The sequence below is a fragment of the Falco cherrug genome, chromosome 17 (assembly GCF_023634085.1).
Source record: "Falco cherrug isolate bFalChe1 chromosome 17, bFalChe1.pri, whole genome shotgun sequence".
Taxonomy (NCBI): domain Eukaryota; kingdom Metazoa; phylum Chordata; class Aves; order Falconiformes; family Falconidae; genus Falco; species Falco cherrug.
In genome coordinates, this window is record NC_073713.1 from 42003 (window position 1) to 69848 (window position 27846).

The window sequence follows — 27846 nt, forward strand, 5'->3', positions numbered from 1 at the left end:
GTATCTCCACAGATAAAGGACTTATATGGGTCCCTAGCAAGTTTGTGCGACCTGTATGTCAAGATCAGAAGACAGAAGAGAAGACTCAGAGCGAGCAGACGGAATCAACTGTCTATGTTATAAGGGATGTAACCCACAGGTATTGTGCCGATGTATGCTGTGTGGGGTAAAACGGTTCTGTAAGCCAAAGCTTAAATGTAAATGGTGTAAAGAGTGTATGTGTTTGATTAGTAACTGGGCATGAAACAAGGGAAAGCATACGACTAGCGTAATACCATGCTGATTGGAGACAGCATACATCATCAGAATCTGTGAAAGCACAGATTTGTGGGGTGGAATGGAAAAAAAAAAGGGTGGAAATTGTAGGACTAAAGGTCAGGATCCAGAGGCTTTTGTTTCAGCCCTAGATGCACTGCGCCCTGGTACCCTGGCGGTTAAAAAGCAGCTGGAACAAACGTGTTGTGTTCCAACTCGAGTCCGTTGCAAACACCTTTCCGTGAAGCGCATCCTGCTGGTTCCTGGCGCCGGAGGGAAGCCGGCCAGCCTCCCCGCGCACAGCTGCCCGCGCAGGCACCGGGAGCGCTGTCCCTGCTGACCAGCCTCCTGCCACCCTTCAGACCTGGTGCCCCTCTGGCTCTATGAACAGAGCAGGGCAGTTCTGGAAATGAAGCAGAGGAGCTTTCTGCGTATTTGCCTCCCCCCGCCGATGGTGGCAAGTTTTCTCAAAAAAAAAAAAAAAAAAAAAAAAAAGATACAGACCTAGAAAATGAGGCAATACAACATGCCAGACACTTTCAAAAGCTTGACTGTTGCAGGGAAGGACACGTTAAGGTGTTTTCTTACCAAAATATTGTGCGCTGTATGCATTTTTTAATGCTGATTCTTTATTGATTCTATATATATCAATGTATTGGTTTCATTACTGGAGAAAATGTGAATAAGTAGATGATACTGTAAGTGCTGTATTAAGTAGCCAGACTGGAGGTAAACCTCAGTGTAGGATCCCTAAGTGCAATTTGTAATTAAGGTGTAAAACATATGAGTAGTTTCCAAGTTACCAGTGCAGAATTTGAATACAGGAATGTTTTCAACAGCAGCTGCAAAATTAAAAAAATAAGGGCTGTACCTCTGCTTCTGTCTCAGTTTTTCTGACAGGTTTTGCGAGGACAAAACTTAGGGAAAATAACTGCCAAGCAGGTAGATAAGTCCACAGAAATGGCCGGATTTCACCTGCAGCCTTCGGAAACTGTAGAGCTTTGCTTTGGGTAGGTTTGGTGACCACCAGTGTGCTGATACTCACAGGCAGGTGTGGGCATTTCTTGCTGAATCTCAGCAAATGCTGCAGGATTGTGTAGCTTGTTGGAACAGTAAATAATGGTAAATTAGTAGATCGTGGCTGTGAATATTTATGAAAGAGATTTTTTAGAACAGGTGGAGCTGCCATGCACCTCATTCTCATCCTTTCTTGACATATCTGGTTGAGCAAAGACAAAGAGACTCTCAGATTAAAGAAGAGAATAAAATGTGCCCCACTGACGTACCCTAGCAGAGTCGGGGAGTGCTGCTGAAGCTGGTTATAGGGCTGTCCCAAGGTATTTTCTACATCCAGTAAACTTGCTGGCTGTAACGGGAGCTGAATGTGTTTTGCCCTTGGCAGGACTGGGCTCATCTGGAGCAGGAGCAGTTAGGTGGCAATTCGCTGTAATGCTGCGACCGCCCTTTGCTGCTCTTTGGGGCAGGTCTGCATCGCCTTGGTGATGCTGAGCACATCAGCCCTGCAAGTCCAAGCGGACTGCTCTGTGTCAGTGGAATAAACCCAGAGTGACTCTGTTTATGTGAAGTTATCACTGGGGTTTTTTGCATGCAAAAACCCAAAGGCAGAAACTGTCCTGTTGTGTTTTCTTTGGCTTCAGCCAAGCAGCAGCACACAGCATCTTCTGCCTTTTGTAGGTGTTTAATTAGAAAACAAATCAGCTTTCTGTAAGGAAAGAAGATTCCTCATGTATTTTCATTTTGCTTCCTTGCTGCTGCAGGTGATCCTTTTTAACAAAGGAGTCATCGATGCCCCCTTCAGCTTGGTGCCTCCAGCGACCGCTCAGGGCTCCTGCTTCTCCTTTCTCCCCCAGGAGGGCATCATTTTCCCAGATGGCCTCCAAGTCATCCAGATCTCCTTCAGTTCCACCATCCTGGGGCAGTTCACAGAAGAATTCTGGTTCAGTGTGGATGGGTCCCCTGAGCCCGTGACCTTGACCCGTCAGGTGAGGAGGGTTATAGGAGCCTGGTGGGTGCCTCCACAGTAATTCCCACTGCAGACTCCTCTCCTCGAGATGGCATCTGCCTCCTTGCTTTCTGTCTTGCCTTTGTTTCGAGGATCCCTGTCCAGCCCTTATCTCTCATTCTCCAGCCCCACAACTCAAGCTGTTTGTTTCAAATGCTTTTGAGATGCCCACCCACCGGGGCAAGCTGAGCCTCCCTCTTCAGGGGGGTTGTGCACTGGATTTAGTTCTCCAGGGAGGAAAAACTCCCAGTTCTTTTGAGTGGAGATGAGCTGGCTGGTGGGACACGGGGCTGCAGAGGAAGGAACAGCGGTGGGAGTGCAGGTGGTTCCTCTCCTACCTTGTGCTCCTTCCTGCTCTGCAAGGACCCCGATCTCCCTTCAGAAGCACTATTGGAAGATGTGGCTGTTGCCATAAAGACTGCCCTCTTCCCCCGTTCTCTTGCAAGCTGCACTGTTACCGGCTGTAGCGCACAGGGCTCTGGGCTGGCTGCTTGGCCGAGCCCTCTGGGCAGTCCTTCAGGTCTGACTTCCTTGAGCACAGCTCCTGTGTGCTCAGCAGAAACGGCAGTTATTTCCCCCCTCGCTGCAAGGCTCACCCTTGGCAGTTTCCCAGTGTGAGACCCAGTTGTGGTTGGTTTGGAGGCAGTTTTCTATCATCTTTTGGCAAGTGCTGTTATGGAAAGCATGTCTGCTCCCTTTGCTCCATCCAGAGTAGGATGCTGGGGTTTGGGAGGTTAAGTCTGATTACGTGAGGTCCTTGGAGAGGGAACCTCATTGCCAGAAGGGATTTGCTACCTAACTTGTTCTCAGGAACTGATTCAGCTCCAGGAATCGAGAATTAGCATGGGGTTGAAACTCCTGAAAGTCAGATTTTGAGTGCTTTTTGATTGTGCAGTCAGAAGATGCCCAAACCATAGGTGATCACTCTTTACTCGGAAACAGACCTGACAAGGTCCTGAGCAATTATTCTTTTGCTATTTAGAAAGGGATGCTGGAACTGGGACACCACAGGTGAGTACAGGTCCCTCCTGCGGGAGGCTGGGGTCTGTTCATGTTTATGAGAGAGCCGGTGGCAGTCCTGTGAATAAAACTAGAAGGCACAGGTCACTGTGCTTCTTGATTTGTATTTGTTTTTTTAACCAAGAGGCAGAGCTTTCATTGATTGGCATCAACCATGAAATTAATGAATGTTGTGCAGCTTCAAGTGATGATTTCAGTGGATGTTGGTGAGTTTTGGAGTTTGGAACCTCTCTGAATTTAGGGATGGGCGAGCTGGTGTGGTGGCTTCAGGACACTCATGTTCGGTGGTGCAAATAGTCTTGCTCTTGGATGTGTCAGCTGGTGCACTGGTGACAAGCTGATACTTTCCTCCAAGATTCCACCATCCACTGTGTAGAACTTGTGCTACGTTTCTCAGTAGATGTCTGGGGCTCCTGTGGATTCGTGCCTCAAAATCCTGCACGCATAATGGTAGTGTGGAATAAGGTCTGAGGAAGATGTCCATCTAGCCCGTGGAAAGGCCAGTTCCAGCAAAGAGATACCAAAGCAGGGAACCTGTGGCTGAGAGGGCTAGTTACAATGAACCTGCTTCTGCATGGACAGCTCTGCCCGTCACATGACAGATGGGGAAACTGAGGCACAGAGCCATCACTTGTTCAGGGTCCTTCACTGGGCCAGCAGCAACCTGGGGGTGTACCCTGCCTGCCCTGGTGCCCTGAGCCACCTCAGCAGCTGCCACCTGCTGACCACGTTGCTTTGGCTGCCTCCTGTGCACAGGGATGCTGTGCCGAGCGCAGGGGTGACGGGTTGGTTTGAAACCCACCGTGCTGCTGAGACCAGCTTCTATCCGTCCCGGTGGTAACGAAAGCCGAACGCTTTGCAGTTCTTTTTGACCAAGCCAGTTCCTCCTCTGCCTTTGTCCTTACAGGGGCTGTGTCATCGGACCGACTTTCCCTTTCAATGCACCTTCCCTCCATTCGGCGACGTCTCCTTTGGTGAGTGTGCCCTGGGCTTGGACCGCCAGTGGGGAGGTCTGTGCCTTACTGAAATGAAGCGCTTTGGGAGCGTCTGTCGCTTGTGTTCCTCCACAGCAGCCTTCAGGGTGTTAGAACCAGGGCTGCTGCTTGCTCAGGTGGTATTTTGCTGCCATGAGATCAAACAGGACCAAAGGAATAGAAAGTCAGTATTTTTCTGGTGCCCTCAGAGCCTGCTCAGCCCCAACCTCCCAATCCTTGGCGGCAGAATGATGGTGAAAGCCCTTGTCCCAGAAGGGCCCAGGGGATGGGGCTGCAGGAGAAGGGAGTTGGAGCCACACGCTAGCCTGTGGCTGCTCAGGGTGAACGTTCCTGTTGCAAGGCGAGGACACCACTTACCCACTTGACCTTTGGTGTGAGCTGTTAATTTGTGCTGTGAGGGCTCCTCGTTATCACCTGCCCGGTAATAAGCCCAGGCAGTAGCTCGGCATTGGATTGGGCGGTGATGTCTCCAGAGGTGTGGGCTCCTTCTCCTTCCCCAGCCGAAGCACTGCTCCACTGACGGAGCCGGTGGCTGAGCACCCAGAGCATCTCCACTGAAATGCAGATTCTGATTCTCCATCTTGAGTCTCAGAGAAAAGGCTTTGTACTGAGATGATCTAAAGTTTAAATGTGAAATCAGTTGTGGATTGATTGAAGGGCCATGATCATTCTGTGCCCAGGATGCCTCTGTGTTTTCATGCTGTTCGTGGACTTTCTAGGAAAACTCAGTACTTTCCCTGAGCCACTTCTCCCTCTCCCTGCATCACCACTCGGCCACTTCTCTGCTTCCTTTTGAGTAAATAAACCCACAAGAAGCGCACCAGCAGAAATGCGGTTGTGTAATAGGAGATTCATCCTACTTTAATCTGATTTCGTTAACAAGGCCTTTTCAGCTGAAGGCAGCTATTGTATTTTTGCTTCTTGTCACTGTGCTGCTGGGTGTTGTCTGCATCTGGTGACTTCGGTCCCATTTGGGGCTGTGCAGTGGGTCAGTCGGTGCATGTCCTTTCTGTGCCCCACCCCCGCCTCCCTGCCGGAGTAATTGCTGGCGGTGGGCAATGGTCACTGCTGCTGGGCACAGAGGAACTATCTGCTGTGCCTGCAGGTGGTTTTCCTCCCTGTCTGTATTCAAATAGCACTTGGTAAGCAGGGCATGGGAGGTGTCTTCTGGCAGAGCTGGTGTCCGCTCCAGACCAAGCTGCGGGCTGGTGTCCTGCCTCTGCAGAACAGCCACCCCCTCACCCAGTGTGGTTGTACCACTGGTTTTCCGTTGTGGAAAGCAAGTGTCAGAGCTGAAGCGATGTCAGGCTTTGTGGGCCGTAATCAAAGGCAGTGTGGATGTGATGTCCCCATTTGTTAGGTAAGGTGAGACACAGTTCCTGCTCATTTCTAAGGAAGCATCAGGTTTGCCTGCAGTGAGGTGGGCTGAGTTGTCATGTGCTCAGTCTGGTTGCCCAAAACAGGAGATGCCTTAAGGGTCCTGCCTAGAGAAACTGCATTAGAGTGCAATGCATCATGTTGTAGTGCCCGGTCTCATCCTTTCTTTTCCTTACATGACAATGCCCTACTTTCATATATTGAAAACTGGGGGAATGTTCATGGAATTAATGCGGGATTTTACAGACTGAATTTTCAGAATAAATGCTCTGTCTGGATGCACACTGATCAGTGAGAAAAAGTTGGGGCTGGTTTGGGAGCAGGTGAGAGAGCTTCTCACAGGTAGAGACAGCTCTTCAGCACCAACGGCACTGCCCATTGCCAAGGAAGCAAGCTGTGCCATCCATGGAAAAAGCAACTTCAGTCACAACTCGCTCCTCCCTGAGCTTCTCCATTACCTCTCATTCACACTGAAAAGAGATAAACAACAAGCACCGGTCTATCCTAACAGGAGAGTCACACCAGGAATCACGGGATAGCTGGGGACTTAACTGATATTTGTCTCATCTTCCCAGGCTTTCCTCGCACCCTGCTGTGTCGCCTCACTAACACCTCCTTGGTTCCCATGACTTTCAACCTTCGCATCCCTGGTGATGGCTCAGGACACCGCAGCGTCACCAGTTTTGCTCAGATATCAGACAACACTTGCCCGTCCTGGAGAAAGGGAGCCCAATGTCACATCAAGCCAACTGAATTCACCATAATGCCCTGCAAGGGGACCATCCGCTCCCAAGGAGCCCTGGGTATCCAGGTATGGCACGAGCCCGGCCATACGTGCTTCAACAGGTGGAGCTGAAGCTTCACTGGTGCGCAGGAGGGCTGTAGTGCTGCTGGCTTTGGGCATAACGCAAGTAAGAGATCGGTGTTCGTGTTAGGTTTTTGTGAGCTGGGGTACTCTGGGGCGGAGCACCGTTTTGTTTCCAAAGTTGTAAGCCAAGGATGACGTACCCTACGGTCAAGCACAGAAGCCATGCGTGTGTGTCTGAGCTGCTTAGAGCAATTTGATTTAAAGTGGGCCGAGGAAGGATGGGGACAGAAGGTGACTGTTAAAAGAAAGATGTCATTGCATAAAGCAGTTTGCTATTCTTCCCGCTCTTATCTTTCCTCTCGTGTTGAGCAGAATGGTTGCATCCACTGCAGCGAGGACTGGAAAAGCTCCAGCAGCCGTGAGCTGCACAGCTGCTGCTGGGCCACGTCTTGCCCTCGGCTTCCCACTGTAAAGCTGGACTCATTCTGTGAAAGTCAACAGATTTCCTCTGGATTTATGTTATTGTAGTCGAGAGTAAAAATTGGTCCCAGTGGCAAGCAGAACATGAATTGTGCTTTAATTTAGCTTACATATGCCCTGGTATGCAAGGCGTACTTAATAAATCGGATATCGCCAGAAGAGTTTTGTTACTTGGAAAGACAGTGGTCTACACATGGACCAGCAGAAGAACTAAGGCAAAATATTGCTCCCTTGCCTGACCGTGGGTGAGAGCCAGAGGACACCACGCATGGCTGATGGCTTCTGGCAGTGATTAAGTATCTGACGCTCTTCTCCTCTACCAGGTCACCCTGTCTTCCAACACGGTGGGGCGATACGAGCTGGCGCTGGAGCTGGACGTGGATGGTGTTGGCTAGGAGGTGTTGGCGCTGCCTCTCACAGCCAGGTACCGGCGCTTTCCTTGCAGCTGGCCACCTTTCCCCGCGTACCCATGCCCAGCATGCTGCCTGGCGTGGGGTGTCCTGGCTTCAGCTCCAAATGAGAAATGTTGCTTAACGAGCTAGTTCTGCCCCGCTCGCTGTGAGCACAGCCGTGCTTTGAAAGCAGCCCATGTTGAGAAGCACCTGTGCTCAGTGCTCAGGGCCATGCCTCTATATTTTTTTTTATTTTATATTTTTTTAAGGGAACAGTGATTATATTCATTATTGGCCTGTTGTCTGGGACTTGAGGAGTAACGAATCTGCAAAGGGCTGCCCCTGCTTCTCCCTGCAAGCGGTGGGCTTGTGCTGGGTTGGCCCAAAATGCAGCATTTGTTTGGAAGGTGGCGAGCAGCCTGCTGAAAGCTGGGGTCTGGCTCAGTTAATGAAGGCGTGTGCAAATGGGAAAGGGGCTTACGGCAGGAGTGGTGAGGGGAAACTAGTCCTTAGTGTGGCAGGTGAGCTCAGGTTTCTCTGGTTCTCTTGAGCATGAATGTTCCCAGACTCAGGCCAAAAGCTGCTCTTGCTGCAGCCACGTTCAGTCCTGTTGCGCCGCAGCGGGTGCCAGTTTAATGACGAGAGGGACGCAGTTCGCTGGTGCTGTTCCCTCTCCCCGGCAGAGTCACCCACTCGGTGCCTGGGCTGCAATTTTGTAAAACGAGTGGGAATGGGAAGAGTCAGTGTGTGGGCTGGTGGGTGGAGGACCCAGGCAGCTGCAGGAGCTGGGAGAGGCTGGTCACCCACTGCGAGAGGCAGGCGGTGCTGGTGCCCTCCATCGCGGGGGCAAGCGGCTGAGGTTTCAGGCAGGGCGAGAGCGGTACGGGAGAGGAGGGAGTTGCTTTTACTGAGATGCGGGAGTCTTGTTTTCCTTGAGCTTTGGGGAGCGCTGGTCCTCAGCGGGAAGGCTCCCGCAGAGCTCGTGCCTTGCTGGGACTGTGGGAGGGTCCTTGCCGGCCTCCTGGGGCAAAGGAGGGGCAAAGCTTGATGAGAGAGCACTGGGGCAGGGCACTGGGCAGCCTCTGCCACGGGAGTCTGGGGCTGCCCCTCCTTTACAAGAGGCTGTTGAGTAAAAAGAAGTTAGAGGTGATCGATTGCCGTAGAGGTAGGAAATGTCTATCTGGCAGAGACAAATGCCTTGTGTCTGTTTCATGCTGTTTGGGGAGTAAACAACTTCTACATTCTCTCAGTGTCTCTAATTCCCTTTGGTCATCTCTTCACCCAGATGTGTCGTTCCTCCGCTGCACGTGCTCAGCCCTGTTCTGAGATTCGGACGGTGCTTTCTGAAATTCCCTTACGAGCGGATGCTGACCCTTGTGAACGACAGTGATCTTCCAGGCTGCTATGGAGTCCTTCCTCAGGTTTGGTTGTGTTTGCCTCCTGCCTTCAAACGTGATTATCGAGGGGTTTATTAGGAAAAAAACGTGGTTTGGATAAGACCTTGCTGTTTTATATTCAAACCTAAAGTTTTGGAGAGAATGGGAAGCTACCTGAATATGAACTTCAGGAGTGGTTTGAACTCTTCAAAAAGCAGTTTCGGTTCTAGTCTTTGGGGTGCTTTCATGCAGGAGGGTTGTGAAAAGCTGCTGCAAGGAGGCCGCCAGCACCGGAGTGGGTGTTTGTGGGTGCAGCAGCTTTTGGACCCTGTGAGGATGCTAATTAGGCCCATATAAATCTTGCACCTTGTGTTGCACCTTTCTGCTTTCTCCTAGGGATTTTTAAAAATGTGGGTGAATTGCTGTTGTGGTAGATGTTAAGGAGCTTGAAGTTTCCTCAGAGGTCACTCTGAAGTTGTCTTTGATTCTGTCCCTTATAGGAGCACAAGGAGGAGGATGCTGTGTGGTACTCCAGCCCTGTGCCGTGTGGGATTATCCAGCCTCACAGCTCGGTGGAGATCCCGTTTACGCTGGAAGCCCAGGCGATAGGAAGGCAGGACACTATGGCTAGTGTCTCAGTGTCTGGGAATGAAAGATCCCCGCTGGTGAGTGCTAGGCCAGATGCGTGCCTTTGTGTGACTCATCTTGGTGGGCATAAAGTGTACTGGGGTTCTGCCAGGGAAAAGGAGAACGTGACAATATGTGGCTGGTGCGGACACGGAAAGAAGGGATTCATGGCATAAGTAACAGCGAATGCCTAGAGAAGGGTGGTGTCCTCTTAGGGGGAAATCTGAGTGTCTGAGATGGTGTTTAATTACGGATGTGTGAGGCGGGATAACAAGCCCAGCCTGAAACCCGGAACAATTCATGGGTCTCTCGCTCTCCTGCATTATTAGATGAGCAGCAACTGCTGCTTCATTAGAACTCTTGTTCGGGAGCGCACGGGGACATCGCTGAATGCCGCTAAAGCAAGAGCGGTGTAGGGCGCCGTGCTGAAATGATGATTTCTGTAAAGCTGGATTTAAGCTTTCCTGAAAGTCAAGTCCATCCCGCCTGAGAAATATCCATCGTATCTCTTTGCCAAAAGCCTCAGCCAAAGACATATGAGACTCCACACTACTTGCATCTGGAGCGCAGACTTTTTTTTTTTTCTTTGTTTTTTTTTTCCCTACCAAGCTTGGAAAGGGGTGAGGCAAAGCATTCCTGGACTAAAGCCTCCTACAAGACATTTGCATTCAGGCATATACAGCAGCAACAACAAAGTGTGGACAAGAGAATGTTGTATGTGGTGTCCTGGCTTCCACTGGCTGAAACCGAGAACAAATTTAGTTAATTCAACTTTAATTTAAAAGGATATTAACTTTTGAAGCAGCTGTTTTAAAATGTCTTGTCCTCTCTCTGAGCACGAAAGGGGATATCAGAGGATTCCTGAGAACCTGAAGCTTTCTGTAACAGAAAGGAAGGCTGACATTTTGAAAGCAAATGCAGGGATATAAACTTTTTATAAAATGAATTGAAACGACGATGCCAAATCCCCTGGATGCCACTGATCATCTCAACCCAGGCTGCTGGGGATGTGCATGTAAACCAGTCAACAGCAAGGCCAGGCAATGCAGGCTTTGCAGGGAAGTCTTAAGTTTGACAAAAGAGTTGCTTGCAAACAGAAGGCATGCTTCCCTGAAAGAGGAGGGTTTCTCCCCACTGGAATAACCAGTCAGCTGGTTTTTGAACTACAGGTTCCTTGAAAAACTTTTACCCTTGGGCTAACAATTTATAAATTGAAAGTTGACCTTACCTTAATCTTTTCTATTTGGACGTGAGCGTGTCAATGTTTTGCCCAAAGGGCGAGCATTTCAGCTGGAGAAGCGTAGCTGTCCCTAAAGAAAGGACTAGATGCGTTGCATTTTCTATAGGTCTGTCTTCTGGTTGCAGTGCAGTTCCAGTAGTTCCCTGGTAGCTGACACACCCAAAGCTTTCTGGGCTGGCAGAAGAGCTGGCTGTCTTGTTACATGTCCTGCGCTGGTGGCAGATCCTACCCGTATGGCTGCAAGTCTGACCTTGGGAATTGCTGCAACGTGTTCCAATAGAAATTCAAAGCCAGTTCTTGCCTTAGGCTGGGGTGCCCAGTGTCGATGCCTGGTCTTTACCACCGTTTCAGGCGGAACGTGGTACAGATCTTTCATCCAGGTTGTGCAGAGTCCCTCCACAGCTCTGTTGTTGGGTATTTTGTTTGCAGGTGACCGCGTGCCAGCTCCAGTCTGGCGTGTGGCATCTGCATGAAGGAGCTGGTAAATCCTGGCGCTGGCGTTACTGGTGCAAGGCAGCCTCGTGTGCCGCAGGCAGGGGGTTTGGCAGCTGGCTGCTGTCGGAATAAGTGGGCACTCGAGCACAGCTGTCCGCCAGGGTCAGATGCTCTTCGTTCCTAAGTGATCAAATGTGACATGACCTACCTATTGACAAAGCCAGCGGTGCTGGGGGGGGGTGGCTGTGTCTGTAGCTGTGGCGATAATGCCGATGGCAGAGCTGCCATCGCTTCTTGCTGCCTTTCCCTGTGCCATGTTGCCTGTAACACTGTTGAATGGCATTTTCCTTGTCCCTTTTAGAATCCTGTAGATGAAGGGGTTGGGGTTTTTGAAGCCCTCTCCTTGGCGGTGAGGATGCGTCGTGTTAGTACACAGTCTGACAGAAGGCAGCTCTCCTGGGCACCCTCCAGATATTGTTCTGCTCATCTCCAAAGGGCTCTGCCCTGCTTTTTCTGCTGCTGTCCCGTTGTCACCGGGAAGCTGAGCTGGCTGGCGAGGTGCAGCTCTTCCCTGCAGCTCCTCCTTCCTGGGAGCTTTGGGCAGCATCGCCCAGACATGCATCATCGTGCATGGCTTCAGCTCCTTATTTTTGAGGCCCCAGCCTTGGTAGGTGATGTTTTTTGGCTCTTAGTTGCACACAGCAGTGCCCTGTCAAGGGATGAGCATTTCTGGATGCTGCTGCTTCTGGCTGAGTTGGGCTGGTGATTCTGACAGCTGTCAATACCACCTCCTTGAGCCAGACATCATTAAAGGTTTTACATCGTGGAGGCTGGTTTCTTTTTCGGTTAAATCGTACTCTGTGCCCTCCAGTGAATCATATGGTGTCTGGTCAGTGTTGGGAGTTCTATGCATTCAGATCCTGTTGAGGTGTTTGGAACCAGTGAAATCCACAGCAAGACTGGACAAATTCTCATTTTTAATGACGTGGGAAGGTGGTTTAGCAAAGGGATCTGTGTTCCTCCTCCAGTAGTCTGTGCCAGTTCTGCAAGGAGAAAGCTTTTGGGTCTGACTGTTAAGAGAAAAAATACCGCTTGAATGATGTAATTAATAATTAATGCCTGTTATTCATGTCATACCAGGAATACACCTAGGCACACATCAGAGGCAAGTAACTTGCACGATCTCTGCTCTGAAGAGCCTGATTCACTTCTGGCTTGTGCTGGTTTTCAGAGGTGCATTTTTGGGAATGTCAGAGAAGTAACTGTCCAAGTGTCGCTGTGCAGCAGCAGCGGTCAGGGAGGTTTGGGGCAAGGCTGAGCGGCAGAAGGAGCGGGAGCAGGCACAAGGCAGAGAAAGGAGAGCTAACTGTGGAGGAGGTCTGGAAAGGAGAGCGTGGGTCCCAGGGTTTCTCTGTCCCCTGAGAACGGGAGCTTGTGGCTTTCAGATGGGGTCACTCCCGAGCCTGCACTTGCCCCAGGCCTTCTGTTTCAGCCTTGCAACACTGAAAACTTCCAACAGCCGTACTTATCGCCCCGTCGAGGAGGACCCTTATAGCTGTCTCATATTTTTTAACTTCCCCTGTTTTTCTTTTTTCTTTCCTACCTGCTTCCTGGAGCAGAATGTCTGTTTAGTGAGCGTTGGAGAAGGACCGATTGTCTACGTGCATCCGAGTGAGATAAATTTCGGCAGTATTGAAGTTCTACAAGATGCGTCCAAAACTCTCCACCTCTCCAATCAGGCTGTCATCCCTGCATCCTTCTGTGTAGAGATGGTAAGTATCTGTGGGGCTGTTTCCCAATGAAAATTGTCTGGTCTGTAGCGGCCTGTGGCCTGATTTTTACATGCAACGTTTCCATATTGCTGTCTTGGAAAGAAAGCAAGATATTCCGTCCCAACGCAGCGAGAGAAGCCTGGCTCTGGGGGCAGTTTTAGCTGGGGCACCCCTCAGTAAAATAGACAGCTTGCATAGACGTTTGTGCAGAAATGAGTCTGGATCATCTTTACAAGTTTTCCCTTTGTTTTTTGGATGGTATTTAACGGAGAGTCGTGTCTTTGGAGCTCTGAGATCAAGAGGCCCCTGTGGCCCTTTGCTCCTGGAAGGGCATGGATTTCCCAACACTTTCCCCATTAGGTCTGTGTTTGCTTTGTGTCAAACTGCTGTTTGTGACAGAGTCTGGGGTGTGAAGTTTGTCCTCAACCTGCTTGTGGTGAGGTGAGTTTCACATCTGCTGGGGGCCCAACCAGCTGTGGTGTTGCACAAAAATATAACTGTAAGGGTTGTGTAGCTACGGAGTCTGTGGGCTGTGTCGCATTGCAGAGCATCTCCAGAGGCCAGCCGCAGGGAAAGGCTGTTTAACTGATGGAGGCTGCAGCTGACAAGCTGCGTGTCAGGAGGAGGTTGGGTCGCTGCCCTGGCGGGGGGGGCAGGGCTGGTGCAGCCAGGGAGGGCTCCATGTGGAGGCTGGGTGGGATGTGCTGCTCACTGGAGGTAGGATCTGTGAGGGGCTTAAGAACAGGGTTGGGAGGAGGTTTGTTCTGCTCCACGCTAGGTGGGCTGGATTTGTGGAGCTGGTTCACCCAGGCCTGGCTCTGTGGGCTTGGTTGGGTCTGCGGGTAAAGCATCAGGCAGCGTGCGATAGGCCAGGCTCAGCCTCCTGGGCCAAGGAGGAGCGGGGCAAATTTCTCCCTTGCTGCTCTTCCAGCTGTTTGGGGGACAAAGGTAACCCCCAAGTTGGGGAGGGATTCCCAGGGCAGCTTTCTTTGAATCCACCATGAAAACCCGCTTTCCATCTGTGGCGAGAGCAAGCCACCAGGGATGGCTGGTACTGGTGTTGAAATGATGGGTTTGCATGCCTGTCGCAGGCAGTGACCCGCAGAGCTGTTCGGGTGCTGCTGCCCCGGTGCAATGCCTCCCTCCTCCCCGGGCAGCTCGCGGTGTAGCCGGGGGGCTTGCAGGGTACATCTGCCCCTCCGTTGCCTCAGGGCCCTAACCCATGGGACTGGGCAATAAAGCCTGTCGTGCTTCACCGCCATCTCTGCCAGTCCTGGGGCTGATCAGTCACTAGAGCAGTAATACGAGGCGGCTCAGGGACGGTTTCTTTCCCTGCAATAAAGACGGGCTCTGCTTGAGCAGTGGCTTGGACCAGATGATCTCCAGAGGTCTCGCCAGCCCCAGCCGCTCTGTGACTGTGTGTGTGTGATGATCCCCCCTGCTGACTCCACGGGGCTGAGTTCCCCCATGGTGAGCATCTCTGCTTTTCAGGGCAGCTGCTGCTCTCATGGAGACGTGCCAGGAGGCAGGTCCTGGGAACCTGCTCCATCAGCCGCTTCACCAAAGGCTCTTCAGACAGACTCCGGGCACGGTGCTGCTGAGGCTGCCTGATGGGAGCAGCGCGGGCGTGGGCGAGATGTGCCCGAGCTGCGCCCTGGCCCTCAGCAGCTGCCTGCTCTGCTGCTCTTTTGCTGCCCCAGTTGAAGTTTTGCCCTTGGCTGCCTTACGCTGCCTGGCAGCTCCTTGACGGGAAGCAGAGGGGACTGAATAATTGTGGAGATAAAGCCTGAGATGCAGTCGGGCGTCAGGGTGACGTGCACGTGTCCACCTGAGAGCGGAGCAGGCTGCGCTGTGCCTTAGCCCAGCTGATGGGTGACACGGGCATCCTTCATTCCCCCGTGTCCCTGAACCCAAGCCTTGTGTCCTCTAAAGCGCCAAAGCCGCTGCTCTGATTCCTGCTTGGAGGTTGCTGCAGGGTGGTGAGCCGTCATTTCCCTGTCTCCCATTTGTTGGCCAATCTGCAAACGGTGGCTGTGAGGCTCAGAGATCATGGTCTCCACTTGAAAGAGCGAGTTATTGACTGAAATCTTCACAGGAGCGTTGCATCGGGAATGTTATGCTCGCTGACCGGCAGCTTGACAAACTGAATGAGGTTAATTTAAGGGGCAGCAACTGGGCAAATGAAAGGCTGGTGTCTTGTTTGAAACAGAAAAGGAAAATGCTGTAATGCAGGTGGCCGTGCTGCCACCTCAATGGTACTCTTAACCGTCAAGTGAAAATTGCTCTTCCTGTTAAGGCAAGCTTGCTGCTCGCTTTGGGGGAGACAAGATCATTACCTGAGCACGCCAGGATGATTTGTGGTGAACTTCACTTTGGGATAGTGACTTCAGGAATTACTTGCAGTTCCCCTCAGGCACCAGCTTCCCTCTCCTCTCTGCTGGGTGAGTTGTGTCTGTTCTATTCTCAGTTGCAGGGAGCAGCAGGGAGCATCTCTGCCACCAGAAGAAAATAAGTAAAAACCTGCCAAATCTGTCTGTTGAGATGGGGCTTTTTGGGTTGGAAGAGGGGTGTAGGGACTGCATACCTGCGTCCTCGGTTGGCTTATCCCTGCTTGCCAGGGTGTCTGCAGATCTGCGACCCTTGGGACCAGTGTGTTGTCCTGTGCTCACACTGTCAAATCCTGTGTCTGTCGGGTGTGATTTTCCCTGTCAGATTTCTTTCCCAGCTGCCATCCTCTGGATCCAGCAAGGGGAGGATTTGTGTCTGTCTTGGGTAAAAAAAGACTGGAGGAATGGGTCAACATGAAGAAGCTGTTGCAGCTTAGCTGAAGGCTGATGTAACCTGCTGACAAAAGTGGCTGTTTCTCCTCCTTGCTCCACTGTCATCTTCTTTTCCTGCCTCCCTAAGTGTCTGATTTTTGCCATATTGACAAGTGCCAAAGGCTTGTTATGGACTGATGGAAGTGTTTGCTCTCCCTGCAGAAAGGAAAAAGCATCATTTTTAGATCATTTCCTACTTTTTCTTTGTCATGCTGTCTTCTCGGAGATCTTTTATGTGGCTGCTAAGGTTGACATCTCTTGGCATCACAGAAGGCAGCTGCATGTCACGTCTCTGTGATCAGGAAAGAAAAGACAGGCCTAGGGTGTAATTTTTCTCAATCAGTGGCAGCTTTCTTCTGCCTGCATAACCCCCGTGCTGGGTCTGTTGTGTGCTGCCACAGGGCGCAAATGGTTTCCCAGCGCCTTGTAACGAGGGAGGAGGCAGAAGACCTTCCTTGGGATTTCCTCTTCTCATGACAGTCATAATGCGGGGTCCTGTCTCCTTCAGCCTGGTCCCTGACCTGCCTGATCCAGAGCCCTGTGCTCCAGGTGAAGCTCGCTGCTGCCTGGTTTCCAGCAGCGGTCGTACAGCCAGCTGCGTCGTCTTCAGGAGGGTGCCTGGTGGCTCAGTGCAGATCCCCTTCGGCGTTCCCAGGGATGCGCTGCTGCCACATTCAACTGGAGCTGACCTTGCAGAAGAGACCAAGTTTTGTTTGTTTTTTAAAAAAAGAAAAAAAAGCTGTAACTATTTATCTTGTCACTGGGATTCACAGCAGATAACTGATTTTTCAGGCAATGTATAAAGGCTCTTGGTCAGGTGTGGTGTAAGCAAGGGCAGAACACGCAGTTCCCATTCCCATACTGGCTTCTCCCCTCTAGCACACAATTTTTTTCATTTACTAATTTAATTGTTTATTACCTCAAGCTTTTGGCAACACTGCCTTTATTAACAAAACAGCCATATGGAGAGACAGCAAAACATGGAGGAGATAAACTTAAAACCAGTGCCGATGAGGGGATGCTGCTTTAGTGGTTCTGTTCCTTGTTCTGGCTGATGGACGATTCTGTTGCTCTCTGAGCAAACCGTGCAGGCTGGGGGCAGTGAAGGCTTTGAAGAGCATGTCAGCATTGACTGCAGTTCTCCCCAGCTGCTCTCACTGAAGTCTGAGCAGACTTGAATTGGCAAGAGGGTGGTTTTTAAATCTACTGCAAATTACCCCCACCACCACCCCCAAAGCAGCTGAATAATTAGCCAGCAGGTCAGTGTTTGCTCATAGTGAGACAGAGGCAGACAGTGCTGTGCCCTTCAAATGGTATCTGCAGTGCTATTTAGAAATTAGGGTTAAATTAACCTTCCAGGGTACGGGCAGCGCTAGCCCTGCATATGTGGCCTCTTCCAAGGTGAGCAGAAGTTTTGAAGATGGATCGGCTTAACTCTTTCCTGAGCTGTCCCACCAGAGCCTCATGGTGCTCCAACAGCTGACCTTTAGAATTAAACCCTTGGTTTGGGTTTAAAGGCTGTGTTGCTTATACAGCAGTACCAGTTTCTGATTTCCACCTGGTTTGGTTTTGCCAGAGCTGTAGGGAGCTAAAGGTTTGGAGGAGACCTTGGAAAAGGTGCCTGAAACTTGGCCACAAGGAAGAGTGGCCAAGTTTTTATCGTGTCCGGTATCTTCTACGAGTTCATGGTCTTTCAAAATTGCTGTGTTTCAGTAATCAAAGAAATTGTTATTCTGCTCATCTAGGAAAATGAAACTTGTCGTGCTGTGCTGCACCTGCTGGCCCACAGCATTAAAGAAGGGTAGAAGTCTTCAAGGCAGTTATGCTGCTACAAGCAAGAGTGACTCAGCTGAGCTCTCTTCCCAAAGGCAAAGCAGGAGGATTTTGGTTATTAAATATTGCGCTTGGCAGCAGCTGGCCAAGCTGTGGCCATGTCCTGGCTGGAGAGCCCCTGTGTGCAGAGTGGTGGCACTGGTCTCCCCAGCCCAGAGGGGAGGGCAGATGGGATCTGGAGGGCTGAGCGATGGCCAGGGGACACAAATGGAGACAAACTTCATCAGCTCACTGAGCAGCCTGCTGTTAGCTGAACCAAGGGTGACAAATTAGGCTCTGCTGTCAGTGGCAGTGAGTGCCACACTTCTATTTCTCTCTCTCTCTCTTTTTTTTTTTTTTTTTTTTTTTTTTTTTAATGGCTTTAAAGGCTCTGCCTTGATTTCATAAAACATCTCCTTGATGGTGCTCTGGGGCAGAGGCTCAACCAAAGTAGTGCCCCTGCTTTTGCCGAGGAGATGCTGGTGCCGAGGTGCCAGGAGGAGGCTGGTTGCTGGTGGGAGCATCCATCCAGCCTTGTGCTCTGATCCCCACCCTGTGGGCCTTAGGGTGCTTCTGGGCTCTTTCTGCCACTGGCAGTTTGTGCGGATGAAGAGTAACTTTGCTAATGAAGAACACCGGTTCCTGCCCCTTAGGACAGCTAAGCCACCTGGGACAAGGCACAGTGCACAGCCGATGTGGCAGGGGGTTATTGCCCCTTCGTGCATGACCTCCGCAAGGCGCGGTGGATCCACCTGACCGGGTGTGAGCGTTGTCTCGCTAGAGCTATGGCTTGGTAAGTACAGCTGCATTTTTAATGTTGAGTTCTGCTGCTTCTTTCCTTGCATTCTGTGCAAGGCCAGAATGACCAGATCACTTCAATTAACTAGCTTTAAGTAACTTCAAGATGGCAGTGTGGTCGCCTCTCAGTCATCCCTTAAAGCAACCACCCCTTTAGCCATCCATCTCTGATGCATGCTGATGTCTGCTAGAAACCAGCTTTGGCAGCTCTTATTCACAGTGAAAGTCTGTCCCAGGAGAAGCTAACAGTCTCAGCGCTGAACTTCTCGAAGCGGTTGATGCCATCCCTTGCCTGGCGCTTGGATCTGGCGTCCAGCGGTGCAAGCTCCTGCAGGGACAGAAATAGCCGCTGTCTTTGTCTGCCCAGTGCGTGCAGCTATTGCATCGTGTTCTGGAGCATTCAAGCCTAAGCAAGGAGCAGGGATGTTATCAGAAGTTAGGTTTTGGTCTTCAGAGCTGGGGAATGGATTTCTTGTCTCTGGGACACAGCCTGGACTGGTGTAGGCAGAAGCTGACCTAAAAACCTGAGCAGAGCTGGTCCAGCAGAGCCTTTTGGTCCTGGCAGGTCTCCAGTGGTGCACTGTGCTGCCCCTTGGACCCATCCCAAATGCTAATGGAAACAATGAGGAACGATGCAAATTGTGCTCCTCCGGAGTGGGCTGTTGGCCTGGCAGGGCACGGTGGGTCTGCGCTGGGTCACCCTGGGACACTGAGAGTCTGGCTCCATCAAGACAGCCTGTCATTATTCCTCAGTAATAGTTCCTTGGGTACAATTTACTGCCCGGCTTGTTGCCAAGGTGTGATAAATGGGCTTTGGCAGATAACAGACTTGCATTTCACCTCTGGAGCAGAGCTATCGGGTCTCCTTTTGAAGCAAGCTACCCTGTGTCAGCGTGAATCGGAGGAAAAGTTGTACATTAATGTCAGTGAAAACCTAATGCCCACTGTCTCAGTGTGAATGTGCTGGCTGCGTAGCCCTTGGCTGGCGGCAGCGCAGCCGATGCCCCCGAGACCAGCGACCAGCTGCGCATGGGCTTCAGGGACCACAGGGGAGGGTTGGTGGAACTCCTGCGTGGTCAGTGAGGGCCCCAGTGTTTACCCCGTGCCAGCCACCTGCCTCCATCCCAGTCTCATCTTGATTTTTGCTTCTTTTTATTTTTTTAAGACTTTCTTTTAAAGCCCTAGAGGACAAATTAAATGGAGCTGAGCGTATTAGTTTTGCCAGTGCTCAGAAACATTTTGATGCCTTTGGCATGCTCTATTATGGGATGCAGGTATGCAGCCCTGACCTGCTCTACACGGAGGGCACAGCCAGCCTAAGGAGTTATCATAGCTGGGGCACCTACGCTTGCTGCTGGGACCTTGAATGCTCAGCAAATTATTGCTTCCCTGACTTTCAACTAGCCTTAACCTTGTCAGCAGAGGTCATTTTTGGGGGGTATTTTAAATGCTTCCCGTGACTTTGAAGTGCTGCTTGGTTTGCTCTTCTCCCTTGGGCTGGCTGGTGTCCTGTTAGAGCTGTTAGTGCTGCCAGCCTGATGGACAGAAACATGAGCTAACTTCACCTGGATCAAGCACTTGCTTTCATCATGTCAGGCCTCCAAGCACGCTGTTGTTTTCTATTTTTAAAAAAATAAAATAGGGAAACAAACCCTCTTCTCTTACAATACTGTAGAGTTTTGGATGAGTGGTGCCTGTTGTCCCAAACACAGCACTGAACTGCAATGCGTGTCGCACTGACACTGTGGTGGACACTTCGAAGCCATGTGTCTGCCTCCTAGTGCATTTCCTGCTGGCCAGGGAGCATTGCGTGCATTTTTCTTCTGCAAGCTTGCACCTTGTGCATGTGGCTTTGGATGGGCTGGAAGGGTCCAGCACCTTTATTGCATCATCTGTAGAGGGAGGCCCAAGGAACTGGAGGAAAAGAGTGCTTGGGAAGCCCAGGCCATGCCCACAGGGCACGTCTTGTGGTTTTCTTTCTGCTTATTGTTTTACTGCCCTGCTATGAACATTTACAGCTGACTTTGCCAAAGCAGAGGGCCTTGGGGCACCTCACTGCGGGTGATGATCAGTGGGAACCAGAGTGCTTCATCCCTTCAGGGGCTGTTGGGAAGCACTACCTGACTCTTGGAAAAGAAGACTTCGGGGTTTTGATCAGCTGCTTTTGCAGAGTTATTCTTCAGGGTCTCAGCAGTATTCCCCAGCCGTGTGGCTGCTGTGGGCGGACTGGAGCAGTCCTGGCTTCCTCTGGCCTTGAGCCTTTATGGCAGAGCCGGCCACCGTTGTCGGGAAGCCAGGGGATATAAAGTAGCTTCCCTTGGTGTGCGCTCCAAGAGGGAGGCTGGAGGGACAGTAGCATTCTCCTGGGGGTGAGCATCCCTTGGGTCAGACAAAGCTGGGTTAACAAAGTGAGTCTGTTGAGGGAGGGTAAAATAGAGGCTGTATGAGCTCCTGCACGGGTGCTGTTACCAGGCACTGCAGCTTAGAGTTAGGGAAATTAAGCCTTTATGGTTTTACCCTTGTCTCTTTAGTCCTTTCTGCATCCCACAAGAGACCAGGGCCCATGGTTTCCATCCTAAGTTACTCTTTGGCTCATCTTACAGGCTGGCAAACGCTCGTGCTGGAGGATTGAACACAGTAAAGGAGTGATCCCCCCTGAGAGTGAGGTGTCTGTGGCCGTCATAGCGAACTTGGACAATGCTGAGAAATTCAAGGATGAGGTGAAGGTGTTCATAGAAAACAGCCACACCTACATCATCCCCATCCAGGCTGTCGGCACTGGCACAACAATTGTCATCAACAAACCTCTTGCTCCAGAGCTCAGCTGGGGACCCCGCTTCAGGTACGGATCTCTCAGCTCCCGCTTCCCACGTGGGCTCGGCAAGGAGGAGTTTTGCTGTAGTCCTTCAGGTTACTTCTTCTTGAGTGCTCAAGGTCCTGGCTGTGCTTCACTGAAGCCACAGAAATTCCTTTAGGAATATTTTATGGCCTATTGAAAGTCATTAGATACCCTCAGAAGACACCAAAATGGAAACCAGTTGCTAGATTGTCACTGAATTGTCTTTAGTTGGAATATATTTATTTCCTTACTTTATCAAGTAAAAATTTGGAGGAAAACAGCAGGTCCCAGAAGCCTCCTGCTGGAAAATGCTACGTTACAAGTATAAACATATTTCTGCTTGCAATAACGCTGCTTGCTTTTCCATTCGCTATGGAATATTATCTCACAACAGCAGAAAACCTTGGTGGTAGCTTGTTAGGAACTCCGACTAAATCAATGGTGCTGGTTTATTTCCCTTCTGCCTGGGAGTCCTGGAGGAGCTGCAGTTTCTTTGCCCTGTATCATCCATCACTTTGCTCGTCTTCCCCGGTTCCCCTGCCAGACTGCTCTTTATTAGAGGCAGTCGCTCTTTCCTCGTTTCCTCTGCCTGCTTGCCTTGCTGTCTCTGCTGTTAGTGCCATGGCGGCAGCCCAAGGCACAAGCAAGCGAGGGTGCCTGCAGGACCAGCTCTGAGTGGGAGAGGAGGAGAAGCTGGCTGAGGTTGGGTGGGATAAATTGAATGGGCTGTGTGAAAGAGCTTAGCTTGAAAGACGGGATTCGCGGATCCTGATGCATGTGTCTGAAAGTGGCCACGTTCTTATAAATGGGAGAAAAAAATAAGGCTTTTTAAAGTGCTGTTGATGTCAGAGACCTCTTGGGATGAGAATAATATGTTTCTCCAGGTGCCTGTTCCTTTTGCTGGCTGCAAAGAGGGTCCACAGTGCTCTGATACCCAAATTTTGGGGTAGAAAGAGCAAGTTTCTTAATGCCTACCTTAAGCATTTAGGCTAGATTAGCAGGGAGTTACATATGCACCCACAAGCCATCCAGCACCTGCAGGTCTCGCTGCATCAGGCACTAAGCTGGTCTGCCCTGGCTGCAGGTGGGCGCAGGAACAGCGTGCTGCAGCACACGTGCATTCTCTCTATTTCAGACACTAGGTAATATATTGCCATGCTTTTTTTCTTTTGTTTATTCACCTTTATTATTAAAAATGGAAATCGATGAACCACTCGGGGGGGGGGGGGGGGGGAACAAAAAAACCACACACAGCCCCCGACCCCACTTTGGATCAGCTTTCTCTTTTGAAGATAATTATGAGAGGGAAAGCAGTTCTGAAACAATGGACGGCAAAGTGTAATGCTTATAACTACAGGGCACAACATACTTTTCCACCCCACGGTTCAATATTGCAATATTCCTCTTCTCTTCTGTTTTCTACTTCATGTACAAAACATGCTTCCAAAATCAATTTTTTTTGCTCTGAACCGCTGCAATGCACAGCAGGATGCCTGTCAGAGTAAAGCATCACTAACAGAGGATACCTCAGAGGATCCAGATAGCAAGAGGAGTTCAGACTGCAACAAGTCTGGAGTGAGAACGCAGTGCCTGAACCCTGGCTGGTTCAGCCACGCAGGGCAGCTCCCATCTCCCCTTTTCTTCACAGGAATGGCCTTGTTCCCTGCCTGGGCAGGTGCGCCAAGAGGATTGCGGTTCTCTGAAGGCAGTGTTGGAGGATGAAGAGCAGCTTCGTTCTCATACTGTACCTGCAAGATGTTGGGGACTCTGACCCTAATGCACCAGAACCAGCACACCGCTTTGGACCAGCCATGTACAGAAAACCCGCAGAGGTGCTACACTGCCCACATAGACTGAGTGCAAATTTGCTCTGCATGTAACTTTTAACTACTGCAGCTGACAATTAATGTGTAAAGGCGTGATTCCCATGTTCCATTTGCAGAAATAAAATTGTCAAAATTAAACATTAAGGCAGGTCTTTTAACTTAAAGATGAAGAATATTTCCTATGGAGCTGCTCAAAATAGTAAACAGCACTCATCCTGTCCTGCAGACCATGCAAGGCAAGAGGAAAGCTCTTCTGGACTGAGCAGTGTTGAGGTCTGTTTCAATCTCTCACAATCACTGGACAACATACTCAATAAATTCAACTATCTTTTAAAAACACAAAGGGACACCACAGAAAAACACCTGGCAAACAAGGGCTCAAGCCCCTTCACACACACTAGTCTAACACGTGAGTTCACTGTGTCATCACTTAATTCATTAGATTTTGAATTCACAGCTTATCCAATTCATACCTGGCAATCTGTAACTCGTAACTTGTGCATGTTCTGCATGCAGAGCTTGCTTTGTCTGAGCAAAACAGCTATCGAGCCAATGGTGACAGTGCTCATCCACCCTCCTCCGTCACGGTGCTGGTGTCCACCGGGTACACCAGGATGCACCAAAGCCTCAGTAGCCCAGCTCCTCTCTTGGAGCCACTTCAAAAACTTACCTTTCACTGTTCCAGGGTGACCACATGCTTTATGCAGGACCTTCGCTGATGTTGGGAATAAACCCTTTAACTCCAACATACCATTAAGAAGCAGGCTTTCTCTTCATTGCAGCGCGGGATGCACGGGGGAATCACTCCACCCAACATGCACTGTATTGCACTTGAGCAACCCACTGAGCTGGTCATGGGTATGCATTATATGCGGTAAGTGTATCTTATTTTATTATAATTACTGCAGTAATTTCCATAGTGCATTACATGGTCATTTTACTGACAGGATCGGGGGACCCATGGAGAGGGGACCCCATACTGGAGCAGATTTCCTGGCAGGACTTGGGACACCATGGGGATCCCATGCTGGAGCAGTCTGTTCCTGAAGGACTGCATCCTGTGGAAGGCACCCACACTGGAGCCAGGGAAGAGCGTGAGGAGGCCTCCTGGTGAGGAAGAAGAAGAAACAATGTGTCATCAACTGATTGTAACTGTCATTCCCTGTATGCTGGGGGTGGAGGGAGACAGGGAAAATGGGAGTAAAGTTAAGCCCGACAGAAGTGAGGGCTGAGGATAAGATGTTTTGAAGATTTGCTTTTAGTTCTTATTCTTCTGCCACGATTGAGAGATGGGACACAGCTTGATGCAAGCAAATGTCACTTAATTAGCCTAGTAGCATGATTATATACACATGAGCAATTGTTACATCTTATTCTGATTGGTCCAAAAACTTACTTATGCTATAACTATGTGGCAACTCCCGCAAAGATCTCACGCTAGCTATTTAGCAATTCAGCAATAGTTAAAGACAATGTCTGCAGCTTTTGCACCACATCCTTGAGCAAGCTGACAAATCGACCACCTTATTCCTTGTATAGTCTCAACTTGATACTTAGTCCCTGTTTCTATACCCTTCAGTAATTTCTCATGTCCCTTATCACCAGGGCTTGTGGCCCACAAGCTGGAGCACATTCCTTTCAACTAACTGTTTGTTATTTGTGGTCCTGCTTCCCAGGCCCCCTCCTGCATTCTCCTACTCTGATTTGACTGCTAAACAGTTGAAATGATTTCTCAAGTTCAGCCTCAAGTTTTCCCCGTTACAGTAATTGCTGAGTGATCTCCCCATCCTTACCTCAACTCATTAGATTTTCATTATATTTTCTCTCCCCTGTCCAGAAGAGTGATTAGAACAGCATTGGTCCAGCCAGGGTCAACCAACAACACCAAAATAAACCTCACAGCAACACAGGAAAGAGAAGGGGCCAAAGGAGGGGCAGGGAAGGCCTAGGACACACAGGAGGAGATACAGGGCTCCAAGGACCCAGGACTCACTGCAAATCTTACTCTTGGCACAGCTGAGAGAATTTGACAGTTCAGAGGACTTCTTCTCCCCTCCCTTCCTCCTCTGTAACTAACCCTGACAACAACCCCAAACCTAAGTGTTGCACAACAGGGCTTGGGCTACCTTCTTTCTGAGCCAAGGGAACAGCCTCGGCACAACTCCTGCCTGGTGCCTCGCCTGCGGGACCAGGGGACAGACATTCCCATCTGTGGCCAGGGTGCCCCTGGTAGAGATGAGAACACACTGGGGCCATTCCCTCGGCTCAGAAAGCAGGTAGCCCAAGTTTCCCTGGGTCCCTCCTGGCATGGTAAGAGCCAGCAAGAAAGTTCCTTCCTGGCACCCTCTCTCGGGGAGAAGTGGCTGGACATTTCCAATGTGGCCAACAGGCTCCTTCAGAGTGGGAAAATGAGGTATCTTGAAGCGGAGAGCTACCATAGTATTTATGGAAGGTCTGCTTTATTTCTGGAAGATTGTACTGCATACTGCATAATATTTGGGTACTTTTTTGACAAATAAAAAAACCCCACAAATCCAAACACATAGTTTTATAGCAGATGAGGTGCACGAGATCAGGCATCCTTATACTATATGCAGGCAGATGCCTGTCTTCCTCTCTCAGCTCTGGATTTGACACCATAAGGAAGGCAGACATAAGAGCTGGGATCAGCTTCCCTTACTTAACTATGCTGAAAGGGACTTCTGACACTGAATATTGTATGGAAATATTTTCCAGTCATGTCTTTAAAAGACTGGGAGTTGCACTGCTGAAATTTATCTGTCTCTGTGCTGAGATGCAGTTACCTGTTCAGCAAATGTTCCTCTAGGGCATTCAGGTATGGACTTTCTTTCTATTCTTGTGTGAGAGACCATATGTCAAACTGACTGTCTCAAAGCTTGTTTGCTGAGCTCCTGCAAGACTTAACAGTTGTGAACAGATAAGGAGCCAACAGCTGCCTGACATCAGTTTTCAACCAGGGTCAAGGAAAGGCCATGCCACTGTGAGGGATGTGCCTAGACATGGATGATCACCCCTACCTATGCAGTAATCACATGTGCCCCATGGAGGGATGCAGTACATGCCATTGTCTGGGAAATGACCCTCCTGAACACCCTATAAAAGACTGTGCCACCAAACACTAAGTGGTGATCCAGAGACCCCCACCACTGACATGAAGGGCGATTGAGGACCAGAGGGATGCCGCAGGATCCATGGTGGTGACTATCTCTTGCAACTCTATCCCGACTGCTTGCTAGATTTCCTTCTTTCCTATCTTTCCCTCTCCTTCCTCTCACTATTTTCTTACCACAACACATGGATGTTTTGTTTATATAAGCGCACAATAAATTTACTTAATTAGTGGCATTTGACCTCATTTGTGTTTCAGTCTCACTTTGGGCATAACAAAGAATCTTCCTGGCTTGAGTCTTCCCACACTGGAACATCTTCCGACACAAAATAGGTTTGCTTGATGCTATTTAGTGTGCACCATTCTGCTCTCAGCTATTGATTTGGAGAAGGGCCGAAGAGTAATTTTCCAGCAGGTCAGGTAAAGAGAGATGAGATAATTTGATTTTAATGCTGGCCTCAAATGACTGGTTTCCATTTATCCTTCTCCTTGAATGCCTGGCAATTATTTATTACAAAACAAGGAAGGGAAAAAATGAATCGAGGTACAGTATCTGCAGGCCAAATGTGTGACTGAAGATGAGGTTTTCAGACATGACATGAGACTTTTAATGCGATTCCATTAGTATATTTAGCTGGAGTGGATCATAAGCCACATGCTGCCTCTCAGAGTACTACAAGGTGCTTTGGTAGTGGGGGAGAGAGAGCTGCAGCTTGTTAGCAATGAATTGCCATCCTTGGAGGTACATGAGAGCTTTCAGCATAGAAATAAGGAAACCAAGCTAGTCTGAGCCACAGGCAAGGCAAACTAAATTAACTGGCTTCATTCATCTGTGCTCTGATTCAGTCCTGGGAGTAAGCCTTCAGCCTGTTTGTCAGTCCCACTGAGTTTGGACTGAAGATTCTTATTCTCTGCCTTAAATTTATCCTTAATAAAAAGTTAGCATACTTCTGACTAGGAGCAGCTGCATTTCAGTAGTGAGATGTACAGGATTACAGTGAGTCAATTTGTTCTATTTTGTATGTGAATGCATTGTTTTCAAAAAGTCTGTTTGAAGTGATGAGTCACTGCAGAAGGGGGGTGAAGGCACAAAGCAAGTTGAAGGAAGTAAAAAGTTAACTGTGGTGCCAGGTTTTGCACAGGTGTTCAGTATAACAATAATGAGCAATCAGGCATCCAGCAGAGACCAGAGCTTTGCTATAAAAAGAGCTTCAGGGACACAGCAAATGTTTTAGTAAATCAGATCTTTTTGGCTTTGGAGAGTGGAAGGTCACTCAAACTGAGGGTTTGTTCATAGAGATTTGTCAAGTTTTATTTCATTTCTTTTAAAGTGGTCTTGTTAAAGCATGAAGAAGAAAAGAAGCATTTTGAGGTGTGAAAATTTCATTAATCAGCTGCTAATTCTGGATGTGGCTTGATGGCCTTTCCATTGGAGACTACGGTAATTGAAAAGCTCATTTATAGTATGTGGTTATGTTATTTAATTATGTACAGACTGGGGGTCAATGGCCACTCTAGGTGTTGCAGGAATTGCTAGGAGGAGAGAGAGATGGGATGAGTGTGCCTGTGAAGGCTTGATTACTGGTCTGGGACAGTAGGGTTTGGAGTTACAGTGCAACTGGTAATGGGATTTCAGCTTGCAAAGCCTACCTAATCATCATCTTCCAAGTGTTTTCCAGAAAGATTTTGGGAGAAAGGACCCTCCCAGTGTGTCAGCAATCTTGAGTTTCTTTCTGGATGGTCCATGGGAGATCAGTGAAAGCTTATCCATAATTCTTACTCATTTCTAATAGGCTTTGGATCAGGATTGTGTGCTCTGTTT

General features: G+C 49.7%; 1 protein-coding gene across 1 annotated transcript; it reads left to right on the forward strand.

Moving 5' to 3' along the window:
* Positions 1-1447: 1447 nt before the first annotated feature.
* LOC106631255 (hydrocephalus-inducing protein-like) lies at positions 1448-23031 on the forward strand. Its single transcript, XM_055728618.1, has 10 exons — positions 1448-1592; positions 2034-2258; positions 4206-4272; positions 6246-6481; positions 7282-7382; positions 8636-8771; positions 9227-9391; positions 12648-12800; positions 20833-21071; positions 22717-23031. The coding sequence occupies exons 6-10, from the start codon at positions 8715-8717 to the stop codon at positions 22769-22771; spliced, it is 669 nt and encodes a 222-aa protein (XP_055584593.1). The 5' UTR covers positions 1448-1592; positions 2034-2258; positions 4206-4272; positions 6246-6481; positions 7282-7382; positions 8636-8714; the 3' UTR covers positions 22772-23031.
* The last annotated feature ends 4815 nt before the right edge of the window (positions 23032-27846 follow it).

Coding starts and splice junctions, on each gene's coding strand:
- LOC106631255 (XM_055728618.1), top strand. CDS start 8,715: ATGCTGACCCTTGTGAACGACAGTGATCTTCCAGGCTGCTATGGAGTC. Junction 12,801..20,832: donor CATCCTTCTGTGTAGAGATG/GTAAGTATCTGT, acceptor CTCATCTTACAG/GCTGGCAAACGCTCGTGCTG. Junction 21,072..22,716: donor AGCTGGGGACCCCGCTTCAG/GTACGGATCTCT, acceptor TTTTCTTCACAG/GAATGGCCTTGTTCCCTGCC.